At 54.2% G+C, this 22,244-nt stretch overlaps 1 protein-coding gene across 1 annotated transcript; it reads left to right on the top strand.

The window, feature by feature from the left end:
* Positions 1-2,089: 2,089 nt before the first annotated feature.
* TTC22 (tetratricopeptide repeat domain 22) lies at positions 2,090-21,707 on the top strand. Its single transcript, XM_047724933.1, has 8 exons — positions 2,090-2,162; positions 2,247-2,971; positions 15,407-15,462; positions 15,660-15,775; positions 16,068-16,186; positions 17,447-17,608; positions 19,186-19,338; positions 19,879-21,707. Exons 1-8 carry the CDS (start codon positions 2,090-2,092, stop codon positions 20,413-20,415), a joined length of 1,941 nt encoding a protein of 646 aa, XP_047580889.1. The 3' UTR covers positions 20,416-21,707.
* Positions 21,708-22,244: the final 537 nt, after the last annotated feature.

The following is a 22,244-nucleotide window of genomic DNA, read 5'->3' on the forward strand; positions in this document are numbered from 1 at the left end:
CCAGCTCCTACTCACCTTCTCAGAGGCAGATCGGAAGTCAAACGCACGCCTGAGGAGGGCCATTACAAAACACAACGTGAAACAGAAAATAACAGGTATTGTCAAAGATGCAGAGACCTTGGGACCTTTGTGCACTATTGGCGGGAGTGTCAAATGATGTAGCTCTTATGGAAAACAGTATAACAGTTTGCAAAGAAAAATAATAATAATAATAATAATAATAATAATAATAATAAATAAACATAGGATTGATCTGAGCAAGCAATTCCACTTCTGGGTGTATCTTCAAAAAAGAACTGAAAGCAGGGACTCAAACAGATACTTGTATCCCCTTTGTCCGTGCCAGCATTATTCCCTAGAGCCAAGGTGCAAACAACCTGAATGTCCACTGAATGCATACACATACCTACGATGAACTATTACTCCCCTTTGAAAAGGAAGGATGTTCTGACACAGGCTACAACATGATGAACCTTAAAGACATTAGGCTAAGTGAAGTAAGCCAGGCACAAACGGACAAATATTATATTATTCTATTTATGTGAAGTCATTAAAGTATTCAAATTCAGAGAGAGATTCAAATTCAGAAAGTGGAACGGTGGTTACCAATGGCTTGGGAAAGGGAGGAATGGGAGGTTACTGTTTAAGGGTTACAGAGTTTCACTTTGGGGGAAATGCAATAGTTCTGGAGATGGATGGTGGTGATGGCTGCACCACATGGAAATATTCTTTTTTTAAAAGATTTTATTAATTTGAGAGAGAGAGAGAGAGAAAGCACGCAAGCAGGGAGGAGGGGCAGAGGGAGAGAGAGAAGTAGGTTCCCTGTTGAGCAGGGAGCCTGCTATGGGGCTCGATCCCAGAACCCCAGGATCGTGACCTGAGCCAAAGGCAGAGGCTCAACCAAATGAGCCACCCAGGCGCCCCAACAATGGAAATATTCTTAATGCAACTGACTGTACACTTAAAAATGGTTCAAATGGTCAGTTTTGTGTTAAGTATATGTTGCCGCAATAAAAAGAAGGGGAAAAACGACCAAGCACTCTGGCAATCTGTCCCTGATGCCCCCAAGAAGGTCAGAGCCCAAGTGTCACCCTACAGTCACCAGGAATTTATAATAATTTTTTATTAAAAAGTATTAAATTTCATATTGTAAAATTACACGTAACACCAGGATGATATTTTTAATTTACCTTTTTATTGCTCAAGTCCATTTTTTTTTCCAGGTTTACTAATTGGCTCTATTTCCACTTTTGAAAACGCTGGCCTATTTGTCAAGAAGATGGAGGGACAGGGTGTCTGGAGCCCTGCCCAGGTGGAATGAGGGGTGGGAGGGTCTCAGAAGCTTGGACTTGCTACACAGCCCAAGCCCTGGAGAATGAGCAGGCTTGCAGCAGGGAGCACAGCCCGGACTTCTAGAGAGGGAATCAGTGTCAGTCCTCGGAGATTGGCAGGACCACAGGTGCTATACAGGATGGAGAGGGAACCAAGGCGGAGGAGTGGGAGCTGATAGTTACACAGAGTGACATTTACCAGGTTTAACCCCAGATATCTACCCTACCCCTGGGGGGAGAGAATGTGACCCTCATGTCACAGATGAGGAAAGCATGAAGTGTGAAATTATGAAGTGATGCACAATTATGAAGGTCACATGTTATTAGGGATGAAGAACAAGGATTAGAACAAGCACATGGAGCCCCAGAGTCTTTTCCCACAGTGGCCAGATGCAGAGCAGAGAGGAGTCAGGGCAATCCTAAGTGGGGCAGGGGCCTAAGGAGGCCTAAGGAGAAGTGGCAGGCTCCCTTCAGAGGAAGGAGAGCCCAGGAACTTGGGAGAGGACGGGAGAAGCAGCAAGAATGAGGGGGTTTCCGCAGGCAGTTGGAAGGACCAGTCCCCACCCTCCTAGTCACTAGCGAGCACACGCAGAGATCGGGGAGAAGCGCCCACGGATGAAAGGGCCCGCCTGGGGTTTAGCCAGCTGGGTTCCGGGCTGCTTGGGCACAGCCTGAGTTCTGTGACCTGGGCAAGTCCTTTCCTCCTAAGCCTGATTCCGCATCAGCTGAGCAGAGAGAGTAAAAACAGGCCTTTCGCTATGCACCGAGGTTTTAGCGCCCTGCACTTGACAATGCACCTGTATTTCGGGCACACCTGGTTGTGCAATGCAGGTATCTAAGAGCCACTGAGCAGAGAAAGCCCGACACGCCCACAGGGCGCTCCCAGGGCCCGACGCTCAAACCCTCCCACCAGAGGGAGGCGCCCCAGGACCCGGAGGCGGCAGGACCCTGTGCCTTCGCGCGCTCGCGCTGTCCCTCGCCTTCCGCTCCGGGCTCCCCCGGGGGGGCCTCAGCTACTGCACCCCCTCAGCCTCCGGGGCAGGGGCGAAGCCCGGAGAGCCGCGGGGCTGCCATGGCGGAGCCGGAGGGCCACGGCCGAGGACCTGGACGCCCTCATCGACGACCTGGACTACCTGCCGGGCCACTTCCACCTGGAGATGCAGTTGAACTTCGAGCCGCGCTCGCCGGCCTCGCTCCGCGCCCGGGACCTGAAGCTGCAGCGGGACGGCTTGCAGCAAGAGCTCGAGCTGGCGGCCGCCCCGCAGCGCCCCGCCGTGCGCCACCTCCTAGGCGCCTTCGCCTTCTATCTCGACGAACTGGGCGAGGCCCGCGAGCGCTTCCTCGAGGTGGCCCGCGAGGACCCGGGCAACCTCAACGCCTGGGCCAACCTGGCGCACGTGTACGGGCGGCTGGGCCAGGAGGAAGAGGAGGAGGCGTGCGCCAGGCGTCTGGCGGGCCTCATGGGCCTGGAGGCGGAGCGCGAGGCGGCGGGGGACCCCCAGCTCCGTGCGGCGCGCTGCCTGGCGGAGCAGGGCTATGCGCACGGCTTCGACGTGGGCTGCACCAGCCGGGAGGAGCGAGCGCAGGTGCTGGCCGCCGGCATCGCGCTGTACGACAAGGCGCTGGGCTACGCGCAGCAGGTGGGTGACCCGTCCCCAGGTCGGGAGGGCTGGCGTCGTGGCCCCCAGCGTCTTCAGGGACGTGCCTGCACCCCAGACTGTCCCCAAACCCTGGCCCTTTGGCTTCCGGAATGCCCTGCCAGGGCGCCTCTCCCAGACCGGCCTGTAGCTTTTCTCTGCTAGGGCGGAGACCTGCTTCCTAGAGGGACAGTCTGCCTAAGTTTCTTTTTTGGCAACGCTGCAAAATCTGAGTTGGCCAACTCATCCTTCTCCTCTTGATTTTCCCAGCAAGCGCATGCCCATGCGCCTGTGCACATCGCCCAAGTAAATGACATACCCAATCCCACAACGCAACTTGGGTAGCATTCTTAGCTCCTCTCTCTTCCCCTTCCCCCACCTTCCCCATCTGCTTAGACCCCAAATCCCTGTCCATTGGGCCTGCTCATATCTCTAAGATCTAGCCACGCCTCCCCAGCCTCTCTCCGCCAGCCCAGCCTCACCGTTTTCTGCCTGACTGGTGTAGTTGCCATCATCCTGCGTGGGTCCTTGCCCTCCTGCCTGACCCTTCTGCCTTTTCTTCACCTTGCTCAGTCTTACCGGCCATGTTAGCTGCTTCCACCCCTGGTAACTCCCCACTGCCTGGCAGATAAGTCCAAGGCTCTCCAGTGAGCACCTGAGACCCTCCATGCTCTTCCGCTCTGCTTTCTCTCTCCCATGTACTCCCTTCCAGCCATGCTTTGCCACAGCCTGCTTCCCTGTGTCCCCCCAGTGGGCAACTCTCCTTACAGCTCACCTTGCCACTCCCTTGGCCTCTTTCTATGATGCCCTTCTGCTCCATCTTTGACCGGAGGGTTCTCCCCAGTCTTGGGTTTGTCTCAGGCATCCCCTCTTCCAGGAAGCCTCCCCAGACTTCTGCAGGGTGGGTCAGGTGCCTGCCCTGGGCTCCCACAGCACTGCTCACCCTGTCCGTTCACAAATCTGTCTCCTTAGTTCAGCCTTGAGGTCTCTGAGAGCGGAGATAACATCTGTCTGGTTTATCACTGCAAACCCTATACCAGGCACAGTGCCTGGCACACAGTGGTGCTCAATAAATATATCTTGAATACTTGTATGGGCAGAATAGACCTCGCACTGTAGAAAAACTCCAGGTGTATTGGTTACCTATAGCTGCATAACAGATACCCTCCAAAACTTACCAGCTTAAAACAAGAAACATTTATTGCCTTGTAGTTTTTGTGGACCAAGAATGCAGGCATGGCTGAGTTGGGTGCCTCTGGGCTGTGTTCTCATCTGAAGGCTTGCTCAGTTGCGGGGAACACCTGCTTCCAAGTTCCCTTGTGTGGCTGTTGGCAGGATTTCAGTTCCTCACTGGCTGTTGGCCAGAAGCCCCCCTGAGGTCCTTGCCCCATGGACATCCTGTCACTTTTGCTATGGTCTGTTCCCTAGAAGGGAGTCAGTCACTAGTTCTAGCTCACACTCAAAGAGATGGCACTACACAAGGACACGAACACCAGATGGGGATCCCTGGGAGCCATCTCAAAGGTTAACTGCATTGGATGACAGAGGGTGTTTTCCTCCTGTTACAGAAAAGGAAACCATGGTTCAGAGAAATACCATGACTTTTCCGTGAAGGGTTTAGCTGATAACCATGATGTTTTATAGTGGCTTAGATTGGTGATAATTAGATAACAACACACCTTCATACAGGACTCCATTCACAAAACTGCTGCACACTCCCTTGGAGCCTTTTCCACCCAAAACCCCTTCCAGCTTCAGAGAGGAAATGTGGAGTGCAGGCCTCAGGGAATGCCAGGTGGAGGGCACAGACTTGAGTTCAACAGAGCAGCACAGGGTAGAGGTTAAAACGGGAGGCTCCAGGTCAGACACTCCAGATCAAATCCCAACTCCCCGACGTTCTCTCCCCTCCAGCCTATCCTCAGCATCACAGAGCTTCTATTTCCCTCCCTGTAAAATTGGGATAATAATGGTCCTCATGTCCTGGGCTCCCTCCACCATCAGAGGAGGGCATTCTTAGTTGGTAGGTTTCATAATAAAGAGCTGACATTTGGAAAGCACTAGGAAAAGAGTGTGCACAGAGCCAGCAAATAGGACATGACGCCCGCCTCTCCTGGGCAGGCCCGGGGAGTCTTCTCTGCCTCAGGGAGGGGGGTGTAGCTATGACCATTCCATGGAGCCCATAGGGACCCAGGTTTTTGTTTAAAAGTCTGAGCCTGAGGCCCTGAATACCTGCTGCCATCAGCAGGAGGCATGGACAGTGTCGTGTGTACTGACTGCGGTCCCAGCAGCAGAGGAGGGCATAAAGGGCCCTAAGCTAGGAGCCAGGAGGCCTCCTGGGCCTTCCCTTCTGGGCTGTGGTTTCCCCCTATGTGAAATGGGGGCAGAGAGAGGGGGAACTGGATGGTCCACAAAGCCCCTTCCTGCTCTCAGGAAGGCTGGGGGAAGGCTTCCTGGAGGAGGTGAGCATGGAGGCAGAGGTTTAGGCTTAGGGATCAGACAGGGTCCAGCATCTCTCTCCCTGACACCGGTCAGCCTAGCCATGGTGGGGGCCACCCCCCACCCCGACCTCCCCACCCGCTTACCCTCACCATGAGCAACCCCCAGAGGATGGAATGTCACGCAGAGCGCTGCCCAGGGCTTCAGGGAGGAAACTGACTGCTTTAGGTGGGCAGTGGCCCGGCACCGAGCTCCATGCTCTGTCCTCAGGTCTCTGGTCAATGCGGCCTTGGTCAGTGCCTGCATCACAGGAAAAAGTTGGGGATTTGGAGCTCCCATTTTTCATCTGAGACTTGGAAGAGATCATGGCTGCAAAGCACCTGGCACAGAGTAGATGCTTAAGAAATGGCCACGTTGGGGTAACAATGATGATTCCATTGTCGTTAGAGCAGGAGGCTTGGGTTCAATCACCCAGCTCTCATGCTTTTGTGGTGTGGCTTTGGACAAGTCACTTTTCGTCTCTGGTCTTGGCGTCTGCTTCATGAATGTTAACCATAGTGATCTCTGCCTCCGATCAAATCACGGGATGAAAGTGCCCATAAGCTGGCAAATCCTGGGCATGTCTGAGAGGCAGGTGCTCGGCACCTTAACATTTAGGGGACACCTACTGTGTGCCAGGCCCTGTCGTTAAGAAGCTCATGGACATAGGGAGGAGCAAACATTTGTTCTTTTATTTACCCTTGCCTGAGCGCTCCAGATATTGGAGTTTGCAGTCTAAGTTCTGGAGGTAGAATGACAATGACTGAGTTTCAGAGAAGGAACACTTCCTTTCAGCACAAGTGAGTGACAGAGGCTTCCGGAAGAAGCCGGAGTGTACTGGCAGGAACGAGGTGAGGGCACGCCCAGCAGGGGTGTGGTGTGTGTGAAGGTCCTGGGGCGAGGACCTGCAGAGCCTGCCAGTGTTAGTGAAGGCCGAATGGCTTAGAAAGAGGGCAGCCAGAAGCTTCTCACAGAGGAGCCCAAGCTGGCCCAGGAACTGCTGACTCGGTCTCTGAAATCTGCTTCCCGCCCTCCTCTTCAGCTGCTTCTGACCTCCCAGCAACCAGAAACCACCTCTGCTCCTCCCAACATGCTGTGCTCTCTCATACCTCCCTGCCTGGAAAGTAGACTCCATCCCTCAGAACCCTGCTCAGATGTCACCTCCACCTTGAAGCCTTCCTTCACGCAACACGCACCTTCACACACCATAATACCTGTGAACGTCGTCTGTGCATGTCTTCCAGACTCCATCTCAGTCCCCACAAGAACCTTCTGATCCTGTGTCACAGAAGCGGGAACTGAGGCATAGTTGGGCTCAGTAACTGGCCCAGGGTCACAGAGCTAGTAAGTGGCAGTGGAATCCAACACACCCTGTCTGACAACAAAGCCTTTGCTGTCTCTGTGGAGGTCAGGGGGTGGGGGGCGCACTAAGTGCAGACGGCTGGTGGGTGGTAAGGGATTTTGTACACAGACTGTGTCCTGGAGATCTAGGGCAGAGGAAGCTTCGGGCAACAGGAGGTGGGTTGCTATGTGTGGGAGGGAGAGGGTGGGAAGGAAGGGGGCAGAGACCAGGTCAGAGTCAGGGCCAGGGAAGGAGGTGGTGGGACTCCTGCTGAGAGGGCCTGACCCATGGGGGGACAGCTGGGGGTGGGCAGCTCGTGGTCTGGCTCCATCCTACTCTGTCGATAGGAGAGATTTTTCTATCTGCCTGGGGCTGGGACTGTCTCAGGCAGGGAGGAGCCCCTGGTGCTCAAAGGCTATAGAAGGACTAGTGAACCAGGGCTTGTCTGCTAACTGAAATGACCAGAGAAAACCTTGTACAGTTAATAATTTCGCCCGTAACCCAAAAATAAGCCCAGTGTGTATGCACGTGTGCCTGTGTGTGTGTAAGGGGGTGTTTATTACTCCTGTTCTCAGCTCTTCATTCCCTCCTGTTTTTCTGCAAGTCACAACAATGTGAGAAGGCAGGTTGCTCTTACCTGTCATTTCTGTCGTCCTGCCATCACCCCCTTCACGCAGGTGCAGGCTTGCACACGCAAAGAGTCATGGGGGATTTCCCGGTGACAAATCTCAAAGTGGTGGTGGTGGGGGGTGTTAGGAGTTTTAGAGGTAGACAGACTGGGTTAAAATTCTTTCTCCATCACGGTAGTACAGGTAAGTCATTTTACTTCCCAGAACCTCTGTTTCCTCATCTGCAAAATAGGATTCTAACGCCCATCTCACTGGGTGGCCATGAGGACTGAGAGAACATGGAAGGCTGTGTCAAGGCCCAGCCTTCTCCCTGTGCCCTGGGCCTCTCTCTAGCCCCCCACCATCCAGTGTTCAGCATAGGGTGGGACACCCAAGAGGTCTTTGTAACTGTTACTAAATTTCATTTCACTGAATCACTGGACTTTGAGTCTTCAAATCTCCCCCCCTTTTTTTTAAATAAGGTAACTTGAACCTCTGTTTCTCTAAAAAATACCCCTGTCCCAAGCTAGCTCCGGTATATTTGATTGTCTCCCCTTTGCCCCGGCACCGGTGACTTGACACACACATGCCCACGCATGCATGCACTCCCGCAGGCCTGTCCCCCTGCTTATGGTGCGGGGGGATAGCACGAGGGGTGCCAGGCCTGGAGTTCAGAATTTTATATTCATTAGTGCATTTGATCATTGTTCAGACTCACAGACACGCTGCCCGTTGAGAAGTGTGATTTGACATCACACCAAGGACATGACAGGCTCAGAGAGGGCAGCAAGGGCACCATTGGTCAGAAGCCCCAGGGGCCCCTGCGCATACGTGGGCATGTACACACATGCATGCGAGCATGCACACACACACACACGCGCGCGCGTGCACACACACACACACACACCCTCTGTACTGCTGCAGCCACAGGGAAGGCCAGCTCCAGAACCGGGAGTAAAGAACTATCCTCCTTACAGAGTTTCGGCCTCCCATGTGGCCCCCCTCTCCCTCAGCCTTCCTTCCCCGCCTCTCCCCATCTCCTCCAGCACCACAGCTGCCGTGAGACCCCCAGGGCCCTGGGGGGGGGCGATGTGCATGGTGCAGGGCAGATGCACGGATGTGAGTGTGGTCAGGGGGTCTGCGTGGGAGTCCACAACTTAGAGGGGATCCCTGCTCTGCTGGCAATGTCCAGGGTGCCCTGGGCCAGCTGCCCAGCCTCTCTGCATGTCCATGTCTGTGAAATAGGGACAGTGGTGCCTGCCTGACGGGCTTGGGGGAGGAGTAACTGTGCTCACAGACAGAAAGCCCATCCCCAGGGACATAGATCGATGGTCACGGGCCTCCCATCCTCATCCCCCGATGGGGCTGCCAGGAGCCAGGATGCAAGGGAGCCCCAGGTCTCTCCTTCCCAGAGAGACCCCACTCTGTTTCCTCCAGTCCTTCCTGTGGTCTCCCTCACCTAGCCCCCAGCCAGGGTTGGGAAGGGAACAATGGCATTGGGGAGGACCCCACTCCCAAGTTGGGGGCCAGGATGGGGTTCCTGCCCCAGGCCTGCCCCAACTCACTGTGGGTCAGTGGACAAGTCCCCTCCCCTCCCTGGGTCTCTGTTTCCCCCACTGTCAAGTGAGAGCACTGGACTAAGGTGGCGACCAGAGTGACTCAGGGACAGGAAGGACTTTGAGAAGCAGAGAAGTGGGGGAAGAAATGAACCTTCTGGGAAACCACAGCTTGGGGAACATGGAGGACAGTATCTTGAGGACTGAAGAGTTGGAGATCGCGGCAGGGTTTCACCTCCCATAGTGCTTGCAAAGAGGCACACATATGGGCCCCCACAAATCTGAGTGATTTGATTGGGTTCGGTGAGAAAAAAGAGATGGATAACCCTAGACAGTGAGCTAGGTATTGTGCACTCATGTGCTTTTCATAGATGATCTCATCGGGTCCTCTCAGAAATGCTGGGAAACCAGAACCAGTATTAGCCCATTCTACTGATGAGCAAACTGAGGCTAGAGAAGAGTAGTGACTTGCCCAAGGGCACACAGCCAGGAGGGGCTGGCAGGAACTGAACTCAGGTCTCTTGGACTTAAAGCCCAGGCTGGGGGACAGTTTTCCTGGGCTCTGGCTCCAGCCTTCTGAGCCCTTGGAACCACTCACATTTCTGAGTTTGAGGCTGGCTTCTCTCCCTCTGTACCTAGCAACTTTGAGAACTGGGTTTCCCCTCCTCATTGATGTAGGATCCCAGAGTCCAGCCTGCCTTTAGCCTCACCTGGCGCAGCCATCTCTTTTATAGGAGGAAAGAATGTTAAGGGCACACACAGCACAGCCGCATGGGAGGAACTGAGAACATTCGGGCATCACTGTTATTACTACAGAAGGCAAGAGACTTCTTCAGACCCACCCATCTCTACTGGTTCCAGGGCTGGGTTTGGACCCAGGGCTAGAAAGGGTCCCTCTTCCCTAAGGACAGCGGGATAGAGAAGTGGCTCCATACAGTTCTGCAAGTCTAGGCAACCAGAGCAGGGAAAGATGACTCGCCTCGGTGACATGACAGACCTAGGATCAGGTCACTCCAGCCCGAATCTGCAACCCCATAAGCCGTCTTGCAAAGGGCAGTGAGAATGGGAAGCTGCGGTCAGTCTGCTCAAATCTTAAATTCTACGAAGACCATCCAGAGAAACCAGGACAGGCAGGCATAGTGGCTTACTACCACGGCACAGCGCCGCCCCTTCAAACCCCTCCCACCAGTCACCTTGACCGCCCCCACCAACCTGCCTGTGACACAGGAGGGCCAAGTGGGGATCATCCCATTTGTGGACGCAGAAACCGAGGCCCAGACTGGGCTGGGGGCCTTTCCAGGAGCCCCGGGGGGAGGGAGAGGCAGGAATGGGCAATCCCATCCCTGTTTATCTCCGCAACCCCTGTGACTGGAGCTGGGTGAGGGGAGGGAAAACCCTGCCCTTTCTGGTGCGCGTCCCACAGGTGGGGTGGGGGCGGGGTGGGGGCGGGGCTCGGCGTGCAGAGCAGGGAGGCTGCTGCCTGTCGTCACAGAGGACATTCCAGTTGTGCCGAAGAACGTGCTCCCGAGGCCTACCACCGCGTGACTTTGATTTCTGCAGCGTCAGCCCTCACAGGGTCGGCGTGAGGAGGTGGAAAGAGCAGGGGCGTTGGAGGGAAGCAGATGTGAACTTGAATCCTGGCACTCCCACCCAGGGCTACGAGGCGGGGTGGCGGCTTTTTTTTTTTTATTGGGCTGTTTCCTCGCCCAGGAAAGGAGGCAGGTACATTTCACCTTCGCGGGCTGCTGGGAGGATCCATTCCCCGTAGGTGCTGAAACGCCCAATGGAGAGTTCATGCCCTTTGCTCCTTCAAATCCTCCCTCTCCCGAAAGAGAACTGTTGTGCTCTCAGGAATCAGAAATGGAGGGTACAACATCATCAGGAGCAACATCCAAATTGCAAGGCAATTATTTTCCAGCAAGGTCTCTCTATAGCCTGTGCAGATGCATAAAAATTCACTGCTCATTGATATACTAAAAGATCTTCTCCTGAAATTCTTGAAAGAGCCAATTTCCAGGTTTCGGTCTGGGCTTACACTGGCCCTGACATGGTCCCATCTCAGTTTTCCCATCTGTGCTAAGAGAGTAACTTTACAGTCCACACAGGATGGTCTGAGGACCAAATGGCATCGGTGTGCGTCCATTCTGTAAAGGGTAAACGCTGTGCAAACCCTTGCAGCTGGATGTTGTGGGAAGAACACAAACTGGAAGTCAGAGAAACCTGGCCTGAAATGTCAGATTAAGTGGGCAAGCCTCTGCCTCTTCGAGCCTTCCCGCTCTCTCAAGTGAGGGAGATAATAGTGCGGCCCCGGCCTGGGTAGCAGGGAAATGTCCTGAGAACCCCTTGTCTGAGGGCTGCTCCTTACTCAGTGAGTCCCAGGGTCTGAGGACTTCACTTGAGGGTCAGTGCTGGTGCCTGGGCCTTGCCCAGCTCCCTCCCCCCGATCTGCCATGGAGTGGTGACCTAATGTGAGACCCCTTCCAGCCTGCAGCCTGGGCAGGCTCCCTCTCCAGACCCCGGAACCCCCAGTTCGCAGGGTTATGAAGGACCCAACAAGAGAAAGGGTGGTGTGCTGCCCAGAGCCCACACCCAGCAGCCCCTTGGGGAACACTGCTTCTCTGTTAGAAGCCCTCTCCAGGTCTCCCAGTCTGCCTCCACCACCTTGCCTCTGGGAGCTATCAACTCTGGAAGTGAGAGCCTTGCAGCTCTAAGAAGTTTCAGGGCAATTTTATTCTCTAGGAGAGAGGTGGAACAGCCCCTCCCATCTCTAGGAGGGAAGAGGGGAACCAGAGGCCTGTTTAATTTAATTTAACGCACTGTAGCTTGCCAGGTTGCCCCTGGTAACAGCCTCAGCTGCTGCTTTAGTTACAACCGGAAGGATTTTTAAAGAGACAGCCCATTTTCCGGCCAGGAGCGTATGGCAGAGGGCATGGTGCCCACCAGCTTCATCACGGGGTTAGAGGATTAAAGCTCATGGCAGGAGAGGCCTCAGGCTAGATCTGTTTGGGCCACTCACTCCAGTCCGAATCTGCAACCCCATAAGCCCTCTTGCAAATGTCACTCTTTGGCAGAATCTGAGGAGGGACTACGTTTGGGATTTGTCACAGAGAGGTCACTCAGCTAGCGACTTTTCTGAAAATCTGTCTTAGCCTTCAAGTTGAAGGGAACCAGGAGATTGGAGTTACCCCTGCAATTCAGGCATATCGCCACCAGGTGGTAGTATTGCCCGCGTAGTGCAAACCACAACCAGGCTCTTGAATTACTCAAGGATACCAATGGGTTTTTAGCCCTGATACTAACTAGAGTGTTACTGGGTAAGTTGCATCACCTCTGCGGTCTCGGTGTTCTCAGAGGGAGAATGCGAGTGATCAAGGAAACAGTGCTGAGGACAAGGCTTGGGGCTAGGATGATGAAGGCATGATTGGGGTGTCAGCTCTGTCTGGTACTAGCTATGATTTGGGCACATAACTTACTTTCTTGTGGCTTAAATGCCAAACAAGAGGAACAGGGAGATCCCTGAGGATACCACGTGACTCTCCAACACTGGGGGTCTGTGAAGGGGAGAAAGGTGCATGGGACCCCCACAGGGAATCCGAGGCCATAGTAGCACAGTGGGTGGGTGGGGGGTGCAGTGGAGAGCAGGGTGAGCCAGGACCCCTCTGGGATCCTGAGAGGTCGTTGCCCTGGAGGGATATGAAATGAGCCCAATGGACAGCGCAGCCTCCTGGACTCCCCCAAGCCTGCTCAGCTCTAACCCAAGCCAGGAGAAAGGGGTCTGACACTTAAGGAGCGTGTACTCTGGGCTGGACACTGCCCGCACAATGCCTGCGAGTTCCATATTGTTACCCCTTTGCAGATAAGGACACAGCCTCCGAGAGGTAACTCATCTGTCCGGGGTCACCTGCCTCACATGGCCAGGTCTGTCGGCCGCCTGAGCCTCTGCTCGCACTCATGGCCATACCTCCTTGTCGGAAGGCTGAACGAGGCAGCAGTTTCCGTTTCTCCCCACCAGGACTCAGCTTAGCCAACCTCAAAGTGGGCATGTGGCCAGAGGTCACGAGATCATCCCTCTAGACAGCCAGGAAGCCTGAGGCACTTCACACGATCACACACTGACATTACGTCCTAGTCTTTGGCCAGTGTGGCCCACGGTAGTGGTCCCATGACTCTGAGTCCCCCTTCCTATGTCCCAGGTGCCGTGTAGGTAGACCAGGTACGGTTATCCAGCAGCCCATCCTAGGCTTTTGCTTTAGCAAATGTTCCCCACTGAAGCCTTCTGCCGTTGGCAACTGCCGCCCTCCACTCCGGACAGCCCTGTCCCCAGCCAAAGCCCCATGTGTGTATTCCCACCTATGTGACAGGAGGACTGTCCAAGGTGGTATGAGTGTAAAACACACTGGATCTGGGCACTTCCCTTTCTATGGCTTCCCACTGCCCTGCACAAGAATCCCCGGGCCTGAGCCAGGCACTCGGGGGCCCCTCCTGATGTCCCCCTCTGGCTCATTCTCCCGCCCCTTACAACACGCCATGCTCCCTCACCTTCAACTGAGCTTAGGCACACAATGTTCCTCCATCTGCTGTCTTCTCTCATGGTGTCCACCTGGATGGTTCCTCCTTGTCCTGGAGAAGCCTACTCCAGCAAGCCCTCCTCTAGAAGCTCTCTGGGCACTCCTGTATCGTGCAGGGTACTTCCTCCCATAACCCCTGGCTTTCCTTCCGCTCGCACTGTGATATGATCAGGCTTTCGCCCCAGACTGGGAGCTCCTAAAGGTGGGACCGGCCTTTCCTCTCCTGTCCCCATTTTGCCCAGCCTGGGCCAAACAGAGAAGGTACTGGATGAATAGTGGCTAAGAAATGTGCTTAGCAGGGACTCCTCTGGGGGCTCTGGCCTGAGCCTGGGTCAAGACCCTGCCTCGATGGGCAGTCACACCTCTCAGTGAGACTGGACTCACAGGACCCCCTTTCTCTCATCTCCCTCCAAGCTCATCCACAGTCTCCCCAGACCACCTGCGGCATAACTTATGGACATTTGCTCCCCACCACGCCCCACTCACACATTCCATGCTCCATGCTCACCAGGTGCACCCTGTGTCTCCACACTAAGCCCTCCATCCGGAATGTCCTTGGCCCCCTCCCCACCCTCTGAAATACCACTGCTCTTCAAGACTCACCTGACAGCAGGACCTTCCTCCACAAGACCTTCTTAGAGTCTTTTGGCTGGGAGTGGCCTCCCCGTCCTAGTGCATCTTCCCACATCTCTCTCATGGCCTTGTTCAGACTTGGCCTCTTACTAGTGTTACAGGAAACCTGGTGTGTAAGCAGAGCACTGGGCTTTGGACCCTCACAAAGGGAGTTCAAGTTCCAGCTCTGACACTTACGTGCTGTGTGACCTTAGGCAAGTCCCTTAACCCCTCTGAGCCTCAATATGTTCATCTGTAAAAGGCAGATGATACCTACCCAATAAGTAGTTGAGAGATTGAGAGGGTGGGTGTCGGGATCCTTGCACATGACGGCCACCCAGTCAAGCTCTATTATTTATGCCTGGACCTATTTTCCTAGCTAGGTTTTGACCCCATTTGGACCAGGGTGCAGGTACAACGCAGTGCTGCATCCCTATAGCACTCAGCACAGGGCCTCACACCACAGATGCCCAGGAATGCTGGCTGGAGTGCATTCACCCAGGTGCTGGGAGTAGGGGTGAAGGAATGATGAGATCCTGAGCTAAGGAGGCCGTGGTGGGCGGGGGGCGGTGAGTGCAGAATCCAGCCTGGAGATCCATGCCAGGAGACGAATGCGGAGGGAGGGACCAGAGCCCGAAACAGAGCTGCGGATATGCACTAGGGGTTTTATTGGTTTTCATTAAAATTCCTTCCCGAGGCAGCAGCAGCTACTCCCATAAATAACAGCATAAATATTTTATCTGGTGCCCAAGTCAGTCTAAATGCCTGGTGAGGTTGGCAAGAATAACAGTGGGAAAACCGTTCAGGGGGGTCCTGGGCTGCGGCTGAACTCCATCAACAAGCCCAAAAGGGCTTTCTCGGGAAGGAGGGAGGCTGAGGGGTGGCGCCAAAGGGGGGAGAAGTCAGGGGACAGTGGGGGAGAGAGAAGGTGACCAGTGACGGGCGGGCACTGGAATGGGGGGGAATCCCAGGGCACAGGTCGGGGACCCAGGGAGAGGGGAGCCTAGCTTGGAAAGCAAGATGGAGGTCAGAAGTGTATTCTCCTCCTGCCCCGTAATGGGCACCTTACAGAGGGCATTCGCACGGGTTATCTCATCGAAACCTGTACAGAGAAGTGAGGTGATTCGCCCCAGGTTACCCGGCCACCAGTGGCAGATCCGGGACCACAACAGAGGCGTACCTCCTGCTTCTTGGGGTTCAGGGCAGGTGTGGGAATCTGTGAACAATGGCCTGTGGGCCTCAGTAACAGCACCACGGGCCATCCTCTGCTTTCCTAGATCCCCATGGAGGAGAAAAGGGGCTGGTACTTCACCATGACAACGCTCTTCATCAGGTCAGGCTGGGGAGCCGGGGACTGGACAGCGGGAGGGTGACGTGTGGCCTGGGATCCGGGGAAGAGGTGGCTGAGTCCATTTTCGTGGCAAGGGCTCCCCAAGTTCCCCTTCATGCCACTGGCCTGGGGAATGGTCACAGCACCCTGGGGACAGCTGGAATGGGTGCCAGCCACCCACATCCCCTTCTTGGCCACAGGCTAGATGGCATCTTCCTGGAACTGGGCAGCGAGGAACAGAAGAGGCTGCCCGCCTTCAACCGTACTCTGGCCCTGCTCCGCCAGGTGCTCAAGTCCTCGGACCCCCACCACCAAGGTAGGGCTTCCTGGCTCCCCCTTTACCTGTCGTCAGCCTTGCCTGTCACTGTCATTGTCCCCACCTCTAGCATCGTCTTCCTTTTTGGGACATCCTGTCTCTCTCTCTCTCTCACCCTCTGTCCCATATACTCATTCGTTCATCTCACAGAATGCGGGCACCTTCCCACCGAACACAGGCACCTTGCACCTTGCTCAGTGATTTCATGCCACGGACCCTTCCTCTTCGTAGGCCCCCTCCCTTTCTCCACCCCGCTGCTTCCTAGACACCCTCTCCCACACTTCACCCCCAGCTCTAGCCTGGTGCTACCTCGGGATGCTGCTGGAGAGGAAGGACACCTTCTCCACCACCCCCATGGGTATCCACGACTGCGGGTACTCGGGAACGGACCCCCTGGACTGCTTTGGCAAGGTATGTCCCCTGGCCACACCCACTCTCCAAACTGGGATGGAGTGTGATGCCCCAGCCTCTGTTCCTGGAACCCGCTGCTTCTCTGGGTGGTGTCCCACCACCCCAAGTGCATGACCTGGCTCTCCCTCCTCTCTTCATTTAAAACAACAGTGATATTTGTCATCGTTCCTCTTTGCTAAAGAATCAGAACCTCTCCACACCCAGTCCCCGAGCCTGCTTCTCCAGCCATCTTCTAAGCTCTTCACCATGTCTCAGATATACCCAGACTTCTCCCTTTCAGGCCAAGGTTCTCACTGTCCCTCCCCACCCCCAGTGACATAGTGGAAAGTAGATGGGCTTAGCTGGCATCTTGTGCCAGCACTGCCCACGGGCCATGGGACCCTATGCAAGTCACTTCCATCTCTGAACCTCATTATGTGTTAATGATGTCGTCTACCTTCTAGGTCATTGAGAGACTCAGAGGAAGTAGTGCTTGAAAGAGTTCACTGTAAACTGTAAAGTACTGTTCAAGCCTTGTTCTTGGGCACCTTGCTTATGTGGTAGTTCCCACACCTAGCTCAGTTTTGAAGTCTTTCCTGAAGGCCGGGCACGCTGTGATATCCATTGACCTGTGCACTCAGCACAGTGCCCTGCATGGGGCCCATCCCTCATATTTGCTGGTGGGTAGATTAATGAGCAGGTCCTTGATGAGAGATCTTAAAACAGAATAGAAGCGCTGGTTCATGATTCTGAGAGTTGTGTCTAATTTAACAAACACGATACCTTCACCCCTCCTTAAGATCCTATCCCATGCCCCGGCACAGAGATGAGTCCCTGCAGGAGTTCACTATCCTGGAGGCAGAAACACACAGGACAGGCAGTGGTCAGTAACAGTAGAGAGAGGAGGTGCTACGGCCCCGATAGAAACACTGCTATAGAAGTATGGGGGAGGTAAAAGGCTGATTCTGACCCTCCTTCCAAAAGCCCTGGGGGAGCATACACTGGGTATGTCCGAGGAAGAGAGGTTTGCCTGGGGTATGGAGGGATTCACTGGACAGGACACATGAACATGGCAGAGAGCATGGGAGTCGGGCTCTTGGGAGTTGAGTGCCAGTGAGTTGTACTCTAAAGTGTTGGGTTCCATGGTATGTCCAAACTTACTGGCAGGTGGCTTTAGGGAATCAGAGCATTGCAGTGACATGTCCCTGTCCAGAGATGGGAGACCTACAGGTCAGACAAATAACCCAAATAGTTTTCTCTTACCCTTTCTCCCTTCCCTAGGCCATTGAGATAGCCAAGGACCACCCCACCATCCTGAATCGCCTGGCCAAAATCTTCCACTTCCTAGGAAAGCAGGATATGGCCATTGGAACCTGCAACATGGCTCTGGATAGCCTACGAGATCCAGAGCTCAACTGGCAGGCGTACTGCACTAGGGCCAAGGTGAGTCAGCCTGCAGGCTCCGCCTCACCCTGCCACCAGGAATCAGAGAACACAGGCCAGGGGTTTAGACTGTGTTGCCAGAGACCAAAGGTCACAGAGTGAGCCTTCACAGCGGAAAGGAGCTTAGGAGTCATGGAGACACAGTTTTGTGTTCTGTAAGGTTGCTGAGTGAAAGAATGAAGGAGACTCCCACCTGCCACAGGCACCCCGCTACAACCACCTGGTCAATGACCTCCAGCCTCTACTCGGTCAGCACTCTGTACAGACTGACTGACCTTGGTTGAAATCTGGCCCCTCAAGCTATTACTCTGGGACGGGGGACAAGTCACTTCTCGAAAACCCCATTCCCTGAACTGTGAGGTATGGGTCATGACTTCTGGCTGGAATGCTCTTCTCCCTGATTCCTGGAGGTGTTGAAGAAAGGAAGCTTCTAGCACCAACTTACCAAAAATGTCAACCTCTCGCCAACATTTTATGTCCTCTTTTCTTGGTTTATTTTTTCTTCTTAGTGCTTATTACTCCCCAACATACTATTCATTTACCATGCATATTGTCTTTCTCTCTCCCACACTAAAATATATGCTCCGTGGGGGCAGGGGATGTTGTCGTTTTGCTCTCTACTGCATCCTGGGTGCCTGGAACAGTGCTAGCCCATAACAGGCTCTCGATCAATATTTGTGGAATGAATGAAGGCATGAACTGAGCACCTACCATAGGCTAGATCTTGGCTAGAGTATGTTCTCTCAGTCATCATGGGCACTCTCCAAGGAAGAGAGCAGCATACTAATTTTTCAGATGTGGAAAATAAGGCTCACAGAGGTTGAACAGCATCCTCCCCAGATCACATGCTATTAAGGGGAGCAGAGAGGGGCTGGAATTCCGCCAAGTCCAACTGGCTCCCAAGCCAGAGCTCCCCCCTCCCCCACCTTATGAGGCTCTCTTGGAACCAGAGCCCACCCAGTTGGCTATAGAGCATTAAGACCTTAGGCAACAATGACCCCTTTTACCTATTTCCTCCTTCTCATGCCTCCCCTTCTGAACCTCTAGATTTTTTTAATGCTCCAAGTATGGGGGGAAAGGAGGGGTGGGGATGAAGGTAAGAGTCTAGAATCATTTATAATTTGATGCTTGTATGTTGGGGCCACCTTCCATTCCTTCCAAATTGCTTACATGGACTCTCACAAAATCAGTGCTGCCATCCTATCTAGAATAGCCCCCTCCCCCAGTCCCCTCTAGCCCACCACCCTGTTTATTTTTTCATAGCCACTTGTCATCACTGCATGCCCAGTATCTAGCACTGGGCCTGGCATAGGGTGGGCACTCAATACATATTTGCTAAATGAATGAGGGACTCTTAACTTCATCCAACCCCCTCATTGTACAGACAGGGAAACTAAGGCCCAGAAAAGGTGTCATTAGCACTGCTGGCACAGAGCTAGGTCCCAGTCTCAGGGGCCTTATCCACCACAGAACTTCCCTGAGTTGCTGTGGAGAAAAAGACCGGCATCATTTAAGGTAGAAGGGAGGGCAGAAGCCCTTGCTTGGAGCATCAACCCTGAACTAACTCTCTACGGCAGATCCACCTCAAAGCCTACCTTCATGACCTGGAGCGAGCCAAGATGGGCCTCGGGGGCATGCCTGACAGGGACCACCTGTCCTGTGCCAAGGCCGACCTGGAGGAAGTGGTCAAGGTGTGCCCAAGCCTCAACACCTACCTGGACATCGGCCAGGTAAGGCAGCCTCTTGGCTTGAGTACCCAATGGCTTACTAAAAACCCATTTACTCTCTACCAAGGCAGGCCTGGGCACTGAGGACACAGGGAGAAATATAGCTGTCCACCCCCCACCACTCGATACCCTGCCCACCTCCTACAGCTATGGTGAGGATTATAGGAGAAGATGCACATACAGCATTTAGAACAGGGCCAGGCTCTTTCTAAAGCACTCAGGAAGTGAGGGCTATTAGTCTTTATCCAAAAGTGCCTTCTGGGCGCAAGGAAATGATTACCAAGAGGTGACAATATCATCATTTTACATGCGATAAGACTGAGGCCCAGAGAGTACCTGGCTCAAGATTATATGAACAAGAGTGGTGAGGCTGGCACTGGAATCGCTGTCTTCTCCTTTTCCCAGGGCGGGACCAACATTTGCCTAGAACTGTTGGAGGGAGGGTGGGAACGTCCAAGTGGAATATTTTTTTTTTAAAGCAAGTATGCCAGCGGAATGCCCAGGGAGAAAGGCTCACCGCTCCCCGCCCCACTCCCCGCCCAGGTCTACTACTACATGGGTGTGGATGCTGTGCAGGAGCTGCTGGCGGTGGACGAGGCGGCGCTGAACCAGGCGCTGGTCTTCTTGGCCAAGGCCGGCGAGTCAGAGCTGGGCGCCACGCTGCCCGAGCTGCAGCTGCTGCGCGGCAAGTGCCTGCGCATCAAGGGCGAGGAGGCCAACGCGGCGGCCTGCTTCAAGCGCGCGGTGGAGCTGGACGACGCGGGCTCCAGCCACACCGAGGGCTTCGGCTGCCTGCTCGAGGCGCTGCTGGCGCAGTGGAGGCAGGCGCAGCTGAGCGACGCCGAGCTGGGCCGCGACGTGGACGCGTGGCTGCGCCGTGCCCAGGGCAAGTACCCCGCGGCGCGCCTGCGCCAGGAGCTGCAGCGCGTGTGGCGCGGCCACACGGGCGAGGTGCTGGGGCTGGCCCGGGCCTTGGTGGCCCAGGGACGGCCGGCGCTGGTGCGGCTACTCTTCGAGACCATGGAGCAGGACGGCGACATCGGGAGCGGGCCGCGGGGCCACCGCGCCTTCTCCCTCTAAAGGGCGACGAAGCCCCGCCCCACCTACAGCTGACTGGACGCTCAAAACGGACCTGCTCTGCCATAGGCTGGCTGGTGAGCAGAGCCAATTAGATCCTCTTCCGGGAATGGGGATGTTGGGACCCGGCGATTGAGACGCGAGGGTCGGGTGGCGTGCCCACCGAGCTACAAAGGCATGATTCAGGCGACCAGGGAAGGTTGGGGCAGACGCGAGAGGCCACTGGGAAGCTGCCATATGAAGCACTGAATTGTACAAATACACAGGAAAAGTAAGATGGATGCAAGATACAGAAGGTAACTGTTTCCGTTTTGGCGGCTTTTTAGTCCCAGTGCGCAGTCCTTGAGACCTGAGATCCTGTCTTGGGATTGCTGTGAACCACATTCTACCCTTATAATAAAGCCGCCTTTACATAAATTGATTGGAGTGGGTCTCCAGGTCCCACAGCCAGAAAAGCCATTCCAGAGCAGAGGGCAAAGCTGAACGGTGAGCAGGTAAGGGCAAGACAGCCTACACGTGGCCGCGCAGGCCTTTTGCCCACCTGCCTAGCAGTCTTCCAGCAGTCCTCATCTTTGGCCAGCTTGGTCTGAAAGGCCCTTAGACTTCCTGACCTAAAGCCCATCCAGTAGAATCTTTGCTTCATTTCTCCGTTCTTAGGAGAACCTAGGGTTCCCCTCCCCACCCATCAGCAAGTGCTACCTGCACCTGGTCGTGAACCTTCCGCAAAAGAGTGAAGAAAGTCTTGGAATTTTACACTCGTGAACTCGTAGTCGTAGAGTTCTAGATATGGAACTTTATTGTCAAAGACTTAGGCTCTAATCACCAGTGAATCTTAGAAACACCAAGTTGGATTCTTGAGCTCTACCTACAAGAGCCAATTTAACCTAAAATTCCAGATGAAGATCTTGCCAGACTCTGGGAATGCTGGTTGTTCATACCTGCGATGGCAGGACCCCCATAATGGTTTATGATTTATTTTTCATTTTTTCCCCTTTCTTTGGAGAGTTAATACCGATTGCTTTGCTCCTATCCCTGACCCTCAAACTTTACCAGGGAAAAGCCAGCACCCCTGCATTGCTTCTTATGTCTCCAGTGACAGATGGAGAACAGACTGAGAAGTGAAGTCCTTAGAGATCATGCACTCCAATCCCATTAGATGAGAATCCTGAGACGACCTAGAAGGGGATGGCTTGCCCAAAGTCCCACCGCCCAGCCTCCCACCACTGTACTTCAGACTTACTGTCAGCATTTTACAGGTTTGGAAAAATACTAATAAACTGATTAATGCTAAAGCATTAAGGGTTTATATGTTAAGGGTTTTTATGTCACCCAACATGTGGGGGCACAGTGATATCCATCAGGATAATGCTCTAACACCAAAAGTGAAATCTGTGACGTCTGGGCAGTGAGACCACCCCAAAGCCCCCAAATTCCATCTCATGGCTCACCATGGCTCACTGCTGTGGGTGGTGACCTCTCTCTCCTTCCTAACTCTTACCCCCACTGCAGCAGAGTGCAGCAGCTGACTCCACAGCCCTGTCCCCTCCTCCCCCATGTCCTTCAAACCCCACAACTGTGACCTGTACCCTTCCCTAGGCCAGAAAAGCAACTCTTTCTGCTCACACTTCCCCAAACAAACTGAATTCAAGGCAGTTTGCTGGGAAAATTGGGAAGCTGGTGAACTTTGTCTATGTCCCCAGGATCCCCAGTGTGCTGCTTTGCCTTACTTTACCTCTCCGCCAGTTTGTGTATTTCTCCCTCCATTGCCTCCTACTCCTATTGAACCTTTCCAGTAAACTCTTTCTGACAATCTCATCCATAACTAACTGTAT

This window comes from Lutra lutra, chromosome 4 (genome assembly GCF_902655055.1).
Source record: "Lutra lutra chromosome 4, mLutLut1.2, whole genome shotgun sequence".
In the NCBI taxonomy this organism is placed as follows: domain Eukaryota; kingdom Metazoa; phylum Chordata; class Mammalia; order Carnivora; family Mustelidae; genus Lutra; species Lutra lutra.

Bases quoted from the DNA above. Each gene is read 5' to 3' on its own strand.
- TTC22 (XM_047724933.1), top strand. From the start codon at position 2,090: ATGCACCGAGGTTTTAGCGCCCTGCACTTGACAATGCACCTGTATTTC. The intron at 2,163-2,246 runs GTATCTAAGAGC...CTCCCACCAGAG, and splicing joins CACCTGGTTGTGCAATGCAG to GGAGGCGCCCCAGGACCCGG. The intron at 19,339-19,878 runs GTAAGGCAGCCT...CTCCCCGCCCAG, and splicing joins CCTACCTGGACATCGGCCAG to GTCTACTACTACATGGGTGT.